The sequence below is a fragment of the Chaetodon auriga genome, chromosome 1, assembly GCF_051107435.1.
Source record: "Chaetodon auriga isolate fChaAug3 chromosome 1, fChaAug3.hap1, whole genome shotgun sequence".
NCBI classification, from domain to species: Eukaryota; Metazoa; Chordata; class Actinopteri; order Chaetodontiformes; family Chaetodontidae; genus Chaetodon; species Chaetodon auriga.
This window is the reverse complement of record NC_135074.1, coordinates 16,605,492-16,617,780: the sequence shown is the minus strand read 5'-3', so window position 1 is coordinate 16,617,780 and position 12,289 is coordinate 16,605,492. Positions and strand designations below refer to the sequence as shown.

The 12,289-nt window shown below is 43.3% G+C and overlaps 1 protein-coding gene across 1 annotated transcript in view; it reads right to left on the bottom strand.

Annotated features, from left to right (window-relative positions):
• The window catches only part of mafa (MAF bZIP transcription factor a), a 72,044-nt gene extending 60,191 nt beyond the window's left edge, over positions 1-11,853 (bottom strand). Inside the window, exons 1-2 of the mRNA XM_076726900.1 lie at positions 10,495-11,853; positions 2,234-2,299 (exon numbers count right to left, since the gene is read on the bottom strand). Of these exons, the coding sequence (XP_076583015.1) occupies positions 2,272-2,299; positions 10,495-11,462 (996 nt within the window). The 5' untranslated portion in view covers positions 11,463-11,853 and the 3' untranslated portion in view covers positions 2,234-2,271. The remainder of the gene's footprint in view (positions 1-2,233; positions 2,300-10,494) is intronic.
• Between the last annotated feature and the right edge of the window lie 436 nt (positions 11,854-12,289).

Genomic DNA, 12,289 nt, shown 5'->3' with positions numbered 1-12,289 from the left:
AGAGCTCTCTGTGACAGAAGAGCCTCCGACCAACCGCTACCGTTAGCACGTAGCTCCAAGAAGGGTTGAGCGAGGGAGGATGGGGCAACGAAACTATTTAGAAAACATTCACAACCTGTAATTAACTGCGCAGATGAGCTACGCTGATATGAGGAAGCACCTGTAAAGATGGGAAATAGATCATCGTGACTCGATGTGGTGTGAGGGTGACACTGTTTCAGTGGGTTTCGCTTAAAACCACCCTGCCATACAACGGCCACACAGTTGGTGGCCTTTCCTACCTGTTACAGTATGCTTATGTGATCGCACACGCACATACACAAACACACACAGGCCTGCTTCCCCAGTCTATATTTGCACTGAGCTCTCTTTCTCACAGCCTCTTTCACACACACGTACAGTACATGTGCACACACCTGGTGTTTTATCTTTGTCAGCATATTCTGGGTCCTTCAACTCCCCGCTGGGCTCTGAACTCCAGTGTCTTTTTGCATGGCAAACCCCTGAGGTGTGCCTGCCTTCATAACACGCACACCAGTCGCAGGTGAGACACACTGGCAGTCTCATCCCAGTGTTAACCTCTCTTTATCGCCTCGCCAACTCAACATCTCACAGTGTAAATACATCTGTGCCTGGAAAAATCTTTTCTCTTGTCCTCTCGTGGTTGAGGCGCAGTGACACAGTGTCCTGCTGGTGTCTAGGCAGTCCTGGCCAGAGTCAGGACACTCTTTCCCCAGGCAAGGACACAGAGACCTGGCTCTCCGTCTCCATCACTCAGCCTGTCCTCCTGGAGCTACGTGGCCAGACTGCTCATCACCCCCCCACCCCCCGTCTCCTCATATGCATGGATTTGCATAAAACAAAGACATGGCTCTGCCTGCAACGTCTGCCATGGTTGAAACCGCTAAGAACAGGATCGACCAGACCACACCGCACACAGCCCCTCTAAGCTGGGCTGGCAGGTTGTCAGAGCGCAACATCAGTATAGCGCAGCGGCATGGCAAGGGAACTGAGATTTACGAGGCTGACTAAGATAGACACCCTCATGGTTTTCCACTTTCATTCGTTTAACATCCGTTCCCTTGGCGTTGTTTATACTCCACACCCCGCAGCAGTGAGCAGAGGGCACCTAATTCACAGTGATGACGTGGGAGGAGAATCGGAGCACTTAAAACACTTCATCTAAAGATGATTTGTCCTTGTCTTCCTTGATGGCTTTTGTCCTGCTTCCCCTCCTGAAGTTAAGTGGAGCTGGAGAAAGGCCAGCTCCTGATCCCACACCCCACTTAGACACAATCAAGTAAATAACACTGGATACAAACACGTGTGCGCACAGACACACACGCATGCATTCAACTTCACCAAGGTGGGAAGTCATGAGTACAAAAACCTAAACCCTTCTCTCATGTCCCTGTGTCATGACCAAGCACATCATGGGGGCTTGCTGTGGAACAATCAGTGAAACCATTACAGGAACAATTGGGTTTGCAATATACATTTGCCCAGGTTCCTCTCTGTCTCTGTGAATTGATTTCAGGACTGGAAGCTTATTCTTCACTCTGCCTCTCTCCTGCTGTCCGAGACTCTGCCCGTTTCTCTCGGCCTTTTTCGCACAAAATCTGAACATGTAATTTACATTTGAATGAGTGGCTATAATCTGCTGGTTGTGCTGTTGATCCAGGACGACTGAAAACGTTCTGTGTGTGTGTGTGTGTGTGTGTGTGTGTGTGTGTGTGTGTGTGTGTGTGTGTGTGTGTGTGTTTCTTCTTCGTGCATTTAAATAAGGTGGGGGAGTACGTACAGTAGTCAGTAAAGTTATGGCATTGAGGAGATAGAGAGAGATCGAGAGAGATATTGTCAACATAAAGAAGACGTGTGCTCTTTAGCATATGAATAGGAATTGACAAACCACGGTGCAGTATCCATTATGGAAGCCTTACACACACCTGCAATATGCTATAAAACACTCAAAACTATATGTGGTGACTGTATCCACTCTCTATTTAATATTAGAGTCTAATAATAATGCATAATTAATATGGATTTCATTGTGTAGGCACATAATATGAAAATAGAAACAACATTACCAGCAATCATTACGTCTGATATTGTTTCTACAGCGGTGATCATTTTTTTTAAAGGATTTGTTCTACAAATCTGACTTCACCCACTGCTGTGAAGTTGAAATAAAACAGGGGAAACAACAGAAAAGATCAAGAAATAAGTGTTTTACCTCAGAGAGCCACGGGCACGGAGGAATGGGGCTTGAAATCACAGATGGAGGAATTTTCTCGATGACCTGAGGGAGCAGATAACGTTGGACAAAACAAATAAGAATAGATGAGTGAATATTAAGGCAAATACACACGCTGTCTTCTTCTGTATGTGTCACTCTGTCACACACACACACACACACACACACACACAAACAATCACAAAGAGAGATCCGTTCTGAGCGAGATTCACTCTCACCTTGTCTGTCTGGTGAAACACAGTACATGTATCATAGTAAGCGTTTGATGCGAGGGAAATGTAAAAAATTTGCATGCAAATAGATTCTACAGTCAGAGCCCATGCATCAAAACACTGTAACCACAAGAGACAAAACTAAAATATCTAAGCATACAGTGTGCCGTCGCACAGTAAAGCAAAACAGCTTTATGCTTTTGCTCCTGCTCATTTCATTTAAAGACCTAATTAATTGCTCTAAAATGGAGGAGTGTAGACAAATAAAACAGTGGAGGATGGTTACTTCTGCCTCTCCGGCCACCTCATGACAGACACTTTCACAAGCAACCCCCCTTAAAACACAACCAAGTAAGCAGGCTGCTCCAGCCTGGTCCAAATAGAGTCACTCATATTCCCTGTGAAAGCTGCTACTCGCATGAAAATATTAGCTTAGCTTTTAGCTCCCTGCCACCGATGCCAGGCAGGGTCCTTTTAAAATGCTGTGGAAAAATGATAGTTGTGGAAACACTTTGGCCATACACTGCAGTGAAGGAAATTTTAAATCATTGGGTTTTCAAATAAATGCCACATAACTCAGTTCTACAGAGTATACAGTCACAGACAGGGAAAACAGCAGTGATGCAGCGTGATGTGAGTACCCTTTGCATCTAAATCAGAGTGTAAACTTCCATGAGGGTAACAGGTAGCGTTTTAAAAACTATGTTAACTGTGCAGAAAAGGCAAGAACATCTGCTGCAAAATGACTAGAAGGCCAGGATTACAGTGGACATGGTGCATATTGACACTTACAAAAATATGTATGTTGTACGGCCTGCTTTACTTCTGCTGGCATTGTTGACTTTGTCTACTATTCGTCATGCTGAAGAGAGAAACATGGAAGAAATACTCTCCATGCTTAAAAAAATATTGCTGAATATTGATCATTGTTTGCTGTAAATGAGTAAATCCTCGCTGGTTTGTTTCTTGTGTGTGTTGCTCTGCTGCAGCTCTGCGTCTTAATTAATTAAAATGCCAATGAAACAGTACATTTATAAATTGAATCTGTAGTTTAAGTCATATATCTGTTTTTTCTTTTTTTTTATTGCAGAAATTTGAAAACCGTATGCCACTTTTAAAGACTACAATCTCACTTACAATTTTTCAATTTTTTTTTTTTTTAACTCTGTCACCTTTTGTGCAATGGGACTGCTTAGAGATGGAGTTGCATTTATTTAAGTCACAGGCTCTTGGTTTGGGTCCATTTACAGACATATAAAATTACCCCAGCAGTCCCGACCACCTCATTACCAACATAACCTGCAGCCAGTCTTTCAAGGACAACTCTCTAATGACACCACGCGTATCCGCTTAATGTCTATTTGAAGCACGCTGTGACTTTCTGCCACAAAGAAATAAAGAAATGTATAGCGAGAGCAAAGCGCACTCTGATAAAATAAGCCTCTTAATTGATCCCTGATGTCTGTTTAATTCTAAAGGAGTGTGTGTTACTGTACTGTACGTCTCATATCCAGTGTAAAGTGAGAGGAGGGCTTTTTGCCTCTGTATCTGCTGTGGATCTGCACAGACTATTCGCAGATGTGGCTGCCACCTGGTTGTGCTGAGACACCTGACTGCTGTTACTCTTCACTGCCTGCACGTCCAGTCTATCCTCTACCTGCCTGACTGTTTTTCCACAAACAAACTCATAAATTAAAGCTTGCAATTTGTCACTGAGAACAGTCACCTTAAAAAAAATCCTGACTTTACACTAAAATTCAATGACTTGATGATTTCAGTGTTTATTTTTTTTAAAGGGGCAACGGTGGCCCTGTGATGGACTTGCTACAGGAATATGTATGTGCAGAAACATTTTAAACATTGTATGTTTACAATATGATCAAGAGATGTTTGAAGAGGTTCAACCTTAGCAAATATTAAAAGAACATAAATGATAAGAACAGGAGAAGAAAGAAAAGCCATGAAAAAGTTTTTGCCCTTTTTATCCTGGATGCAGACTGTGCTTGTTAGAAAGTTATACTAACCAGGATCTTTCACATGTGCATCATGAAATTTATTATTTCTTTGCCAACTTTTTTTCTAAGTAGAACAAGCAAGGAAGTTTTCTATTTTTTCAGTTATTAGTTATCTTTCCCTCAGAAAACACCGAGGATTGCCTGGTATTTTTCAGAAGTAATGTTTTTTTTAATCTTTTTTTTGACCTCAATTAAAGTATAAACTTGAGGCTTTAGCACACCCAGTCTGACTCAGTGGACATTCAAGAAGAAGAACAACGAGTTTTGTTTAAGTACCACTGCTTATTTTGTTCCGTTGCATTGCGACACCCACTGTCCTTGAATGATGTGGGTGTGAGAATTAAATGCGCTCCTGCCCGTGATCATTCTGGGTGCCACGAACACTACTGGGAAATGCCCGTTACACTACTGGGATTAGTTAAACCAGTACAAAGGCTGCTTTATTTTTATCATTGATATTTCCGTTTGACAGTGACTCAGTGTTTCGTCTGTTCAGCGACAAGAAAATGTTTAGTAGCATGAAACTAAACCGGCCAGACTTCAGCCAAGTGCTTCATCCGCTCTGTTCTACTCATTTTCAGGTAATATTTTGTTCTGCATACTGCGTGTAAGTACATAAACACCTTTTTTTTATTTAAACCTACCTCATGTGTGTCATTTGAACACATTCCCTAATGATATAGTTTTTACACACAAAACAAAAAGTTGTTTTTGTGTTAAAGTGATTCAGTTTTGTTCAAATCCTCATAAATGTACCATTGTAACAGAGAAAAGAATGCTGTGAGAGTGTAACTCTCTATGATGGTGGTGAAATACAGGAAATGGGTAAAAAAAAAAAAAATAATAGCAGTCAGTCGTCTTGCGTTCACTGTGTACTGTACCATGTCAGATGTGCATGTACTTTTCATTCAGTGGGTTCTGGGCAGAGGAAATGAGCGTGAGCTCCCCAGGGCAGGGATTACTCTAATGACTTTGAGAGCAGTCTTGTGTGCACTGTAACTTTTGACCTCTGCTCATCCTCTTCTCCAAAAGACGACGAGGCAGACACACGCACGCGCAGACACACACTCACACATTTACACCTACGAGCAGACGTATTGTCTGCACAGGCACCAGTCGACCTCGCACAGTGTCCGGCGTGAGTTAAGAGATGCAGAATCACACACAAACAGAAACACAACGGATCCTCTCCAGCCCTTCCTGTGGCACCATCTAAAGCCAGTAAGACCCCCAACCAGCTCTTATTTTTGGGTCTGTCAACTGGCGTACTGCTATTTGAGCGAACACCGTGCTGCATCTTATGCTGTCAGCCCGCATAGCGCCAACGTTCCATATGAGTGCATCACTGGAAAATCGATAGATTTATCACTTACATAAGCGCCGCGCACTGGTGCCACAGATATAACAGGAAACATCTTTTGCAAATCAGATCTGTCTCCACGCAAATGTCATTTAGCGTGGAGACTGAAGTGTTTGAGTCATATAAATGCCAGAATACAGAGGAACACAAGGAAGGCCATGCTGTGGATCTGTGCACAGCCATTTGTGTATTTGTGTGTTTCTGCTGGTGCGTGTCGGCTGGTGTGTTTTTATTTCAAGTGCATGGACATTAGAGGTCTAACTGATCCATCCCAATACGGAAATGATCAAAATAAACAGGCGAAAGAGTCTAACAGTGAAGCCTTAAACAGAAACCAATTTTCATTTTTTACATGCCACTCTAAACACATCAAAAAAAAAAAACCCACCACGCAAATGCACGGCCTTTAGAGAAGCAAAGCCGAGCTCCTAAATAAAGGAAAAAAATGTTTTCTCTTTGAAATGGCAAGTACAGAAACATGTTCTTTAGAGGGGGGAAAGCAAACAATTATCCTCCCTGAAGTCATTCAATACATTGCTGTGGTTAATATGAAATATCAAAATATAGCAGCGCTGCTGCTTAGATCAAATAGATGTAATTAGATAAATTGAGGAAGAAGGAGAGCGGCTTGGCTGTAAATTGCGTGGTGTGTGCATGCTAAGACCCAACACTGGCACAGCTGCACGGAGCTGCACTCACGATTTATCATCTCTACATCGCAGGAGCCAGTGGCCCACACCACTATTAATCATCAGCAAAATCATTTAATTCAGCCCAAGCCCGACTATTGTCTCAGTCTCTCCCCTCACTCTGGGCAAATCAGCCACCACAGCAGCAGCAAGCACCTCAGAGGAAATCACACACAACAGAGAGGACACAAGTGTTGGATAAAAACCAATTTTTTTTTTCTTTTTGACGAGCCGTGTGGCAGATCATCACTGGCAGATGGTGCAGAAGATGGCTTTTTTGTAAATTTAACAAGTGTGAAATGTGTAACTGCAAAGATTAGTGTTCATAGTATAGAATAACAGCTGATCGCTCAGTGCTTTGTTATTACACTGACAGTGTGGTTCATTTTTATGAAAGGTGCCCTTTGTGCTACGAACTGTGGCTAAGTTGCAAACAGCTGACAACTCCAGACTGAATCTGTCCTCAGAAACCGTAGTGTTTCTTCAAAGTGTTTTTTGGCACATTGGTCTTCCTGTTTCAACAAACAAATTGTTCTGGAACAGTGAAACAAGATGCCCACAAGGCTATTCCTTGTCCTAGAACTTAAAAAAGAACTTTTCCCCTTGTGTTTCAGAAAAGTAGCATTTTCAGTTAGTGCGAAAGTTACGTTGAAAGAAGTCAAAATGAGACATCTGAACACCAACTGAAATGCAAGATTGGGTACAGTAGAGCTGAGCCTCTTCGGCCCACCGCAGCGGCTGACTTACGTTGGCACCTTCTCCAGCACCCCCTCACATGCCTGACATGACTGTGCACCCCCTCTCTGAGAGTGTGTCTGCTCAGCCAACATCCAGGCCCTCTGACAAGCAGGATGAAGCGAGGTGAAATTGGGAAAAGCTAAACAATGACAGGCTGATGACAGGGAGCACACAGTGTCCGAAAAACACGGATAGCAGACACACATCCAAAGATCAGGAAGCATGAAAAAGGAGCAAATGCAGGGTGCAGATATAGAACATGCCCAGTCAGAAGGAACGATCATACAGATGTCATCTGTACACGCACTCATTCAGGAAAACACACACACACACACACACACACACACACACACACACACACACACACACAGTAATTCACACTGACACCTATTGAAGTTTTCAACTTCACAGACATGCATGCACACACCCATACACACAAGCACACACAGGCACAGAGAGAGAGACTCAAACACACACACACACACACATGTACTAATGACAGGTCACATTTTACATTAAGATTAACAGGATGTAATTATGTTGTATAAATCATGTTGGGCTTCCATAATCACAAATGAGGATGTAATTCATGGAGCAAAATATTTTAAATAGAATTTGCAACGATAATATTTCATCACACACAGTAATTTGATTGGAGAGATGATTCAGACTGGAGAGGAGGCTGAAAGCATGACACAAAAATGGCAGCAGATAAGATTTCAGTCTTGGCCTGTGTTTTTGGAATCGTCGTGTTGTGAAAAGGATTTTTCATTCACAGTTAACTTGATGATTTTTGGACAAAAAAAGAGAAAGAAAGAAAGAAACCTGTGGCGTGAGAGCGAAGGTGCGTTCAAATGTAGGCCACTGCGTGTCTTAATCTCTGTTCGTGGTCGCATCAACTTATCTGTAACAGCGGATTTGTATCTCCACATTTTTAACTGCAGCACTCAAGGGTCAAAATGGAAAAAAGCGTCTCAACCTGAACTGCTTTCCAGCTCTTGCTCTATCCGTGTGGCTAAATCTGTGAGTGTTTCTGACTCGTTCAGGGTGGTCCGTTATGAAATAAGTGTTGGGGGGGGAAACACGTTAAAAAGGGCGACAACAGCCAATATAAACAGACTGTTAAAATGTAGTGCAGTAATCACCATCATGTTTTGACTCTACTCTCAATATGTTTCAATCACCAAAGCAAAAGAAAGAAAAAAAAAAAACCAAAAACTCTCAGGACACGTCAAAAGAAAAGTGAGAAACTTATTGAAGACAATTACATACATTTATTGCATATCATTTAATTGTATGAAATGAAAAAAACGAGCACATATGAACATCACATATGGTTAGTGGATGAAATAATTTTGCACAGCAAAATATATATATACTATATATAAGATGAAAGATTAATTAACATATTTTCAAGATTTATTGGCGAATGGTTCTCCCTCATTTTTGTACATGCAGGGTGTCAATCCCTGACGATCTAACAATGTCCAGACATTATTGATTATAATAATTGTTATTGCTTTGCAAATATTGAGTTCGTTTAAGACAAAACAACAGTCTCTCCTGAACTGATAATAAAATGTGAAAATGTTACGATTAGGTCGTAACAGAAAGCCAAACTCATCTTCTCGAGATGTGGAGAATACCAACTCTTCCTTCCACTTCCACATTTATGACAGGCGAGATTTTTTTTATTTTTTTTTTTTCTAAGTGCATTTCAGTCCTGAATACGTCAGTTCGTTGAAGACAGACGTTTCCAAGAGCATGGCGATTAACTTTGACCTCGTCCAACAATACCTTTTTGAAATGCAATCATGAAACGTGTGGCGGGGAGCAGTGGAGCCCTCACACCTCTGTCTGAAGCACATGCTGCAGAAGCGCTGTTTATGCACTGCACAATACTGCTCATTGTACAAACTGGAGCCGAGCCAATTTCTCTAAACCAATGTTAAAAAATACTTTTGTGCAGCACTCTCCTTATTAATTATCCTAGCAATCTATATGCTTCAACCTGTAGCACGTTATCTCTTGCAACTTGCATTATAAAACCGTGTACTTAAATTACGCTTTAAAAATGGTTCATAGGTTGTCAAATGCAGAATGGAATATCTTTAAATAACAATATAGGCTTTAAGCAACAGACTAAACTTCCAGGGAAGGGACTGATGATTTCCTTAATAGTGCAGTCTTTTCTCCCCTCACCCCCCCCCCTCGCACCAGGATCCCCGCCGATCAACTTCCATCAGGAATGCATAACGCATTCACTGCAGCCTAATGACAGCCGATGGTGGTGCACCTCAACGCAGCTGAAATGCACTTGTATAGATTACAAGGGGTGGGAAGTCCTGTCACTTTTTTGTTGCTGTCCCAAAAAAGTGAGGAGGCCATAAATGAAGTATGAATGCCATGCTGGAGTCATCCGACAAAAAAAGGACATCTTCAAGCACAGAAAGAAAGAAAGGAAAAAAAAAACCATACATGTCCAGCATGCAGGGCAGTTCAATAACACATCTCTTTAAAAACAATGAATAGTTTGTAATGAATAAAGTCTTTTGTTGCTCAACACAATAACAAGCAAACGCATGAGATGAGGTGGCGTCAAACGGCAGGCTCGCAATCCTCCAAGTTTGGCAGACAAAAAAAAAAAAAAAAAGTAAAAAGACCAAAAACATACTGTCGATGGATGCAGGTTGGACAGGAATCTGTACACTGAATTAAAGGTAAAATGATGAAAAAAAGGGCAAGTTGATGAACTTCAGAGGAGCATAGGCTGGCGTGCACACTTCGCACGCTGCGGCATAAAGTTGGATCAACTTTCAAAAATCATATTTTACTCAAACACTGCAAATCTAATGAACAACGATGAAAAACTCCTGACAGACAGGCTATGCGTAATATACTGAGTATGATAGCAAAAAGTGGATCAAAGTTTTCTCAATATGCCTCTCCAAAATTAAAAAAACGCGGATGACAAAGCCCTCCAAATCTAAAAACAGTCGCAGACGTGAGCGTACTCTGGTTTTCAAAAAAGAAAAAAAAAAGAGGAAAAAAATGTATAAAATGAAAAAAAATGAAAAAGTTGACAAATTAGTTCTTGGTCTAGTTGGCATTTGCGCCAAATGAAAAAAAAAAAAAAGTTTCATAATGAAAACTTTTTGTAAGCGGGGGTGAGTAACTCATCTGATATTCTTTTTTTTTTTTTTTTCACGATAATGTCGAGACTCACATGAAAAACTCCGGGGATGAAGGGTTGTTGTCGCTGCTGGATCCATTTTCTCTGAAGCCGTTGCTGATGAGCTTCTCATACTTTTCTTTGTACGCGTCCCTCTCCCGGACCAGCCTGGAGATCTCCTGCTTTAGGTGATCGACCTGCTGAATGAGTTGCGTCTTCTCTCCCTCCAGGACGTGCCGCTGCTGGACCCGCTTGTACCGGCAGGACTGAGCGTAGCCTCTGTTCTTTAGGGTCCTCCTCTTCTGTTTCAATCGGATCACTTCTTCCTTGCTGACCCCCCGTAGCTGCCGGTTGAGCTCCCGCACTGACATGGTGACCAGCTGCTCGTCGGAAAACCGGTCCTCCAAGCGCATGTGTGGGTGAATTGTCCCAGAAGTGCCGTTGGACTGGGCGCCAGGTGTCTGGTGGTGGCTGCTGCTGTGGTGGTGATGGTGGTGGTGGTGGTGCTGCCCTCCGTTCTGAGCGGCTGCCGCAGCGATGACTGCCGACACCACCGCCGCGGCGGACCCCATCTCTTCCCCGGCCATGGTGCCTCCTGCTCCGGCTGCGCCAGCAAACTGCTGTCCCCTGGCGTAGCCATCGAAGGACTGGAGCTGGTGACTGCTGTTGATCAGCGCCTCGACTGCGTCTTCGGGGCTGAAGCCCAGCGCCTCTGGATTCAACTGCTGTTGGTAACCGGACATCCAGTAGAAATCCTCTATGTGTGTCTTCTGCTCGCTCCCCGAGCCCGGACTGGGTGCCGAGAAGCTTGGGGAAGGGGGCACCGAGCTGCACGGCGTGCTCATCGGGGTGGAAGACAAGGATCCCCCGGCGATAAGGCGACTGCACTGGCTGATGTTGCGATCGGGCTCCACCGGCTCCTTTTTCACTTCAAACTTCATCAGATCGAAGTCATTAACATATTCCATGGCCAGGGGACTGGTGGGCAGGTCGGAGTTGCTCATTGCCAGCTCTGATGCCATCCTCTTGCTGCTGACAGTCCTCCAAACGGGGTGAAGCGCAGCTGTCAAACTGGGCTGGTTGGGAAGAACGTGAGCCAGTTTGATTTTTAAACGTTTGCCTTGAAACTGGGAAAAAAAAGAGGTTTTCAGCGTCCTTTTTGCAGCCGCGGACTTGCAGGCGTGTGAGAGGAGTTTTTCTTTGCGGAGTCTATTGCACAGACACAGCAGTGCCGCGCGCACGAGTAGCGGAGTCCTTTTTCAGCATGTGAAATTCGGCGGTTTTGTATTTCAAACATTTAACACTTTACGGTGTCCTCATGAGCACATTGCGCACGCAGAGAGGGAGAAAAGCCGAAAGTAAGTGAGTGCAGCCTCGCACGTTAGAAGCCGCGGACTGGTGGGGCGATTTTTTAGAGGGATCACACAGCAGATGAGTTTAAGAGCATTGTAGCTGCCCTGACGTCAGGCTGAAAAGGGAAATTGACTCGGACGAGGAGCCAATAGGGTCGCACACTCCGAGAGCTAATTAACATATAAGTGGCCTACAGAAACAAAACTTTTCGCAACTGTCAAAGGCCATCAGCTGACTGTCAGCTGGGACACAGGCTCTTAACTCTTTGGCGACTGTTGCCGTAATTCAAATCTCCGTTTTTATATGGAGCGACAGTTTATTCTCGTCGATTTTATTTTGATTTCCTTGGAATCAACTGAAGTGTGCATGACGGGAATTCATTAACATGGGAGAGCTAATGCAGAGCGTTTCGAGAGAGGAGAAAACTAACCGATAGATAGATAGATAGATAGATAGATAGATAGATAGATTAAAAATCTATAAAGCGTATCAGAGC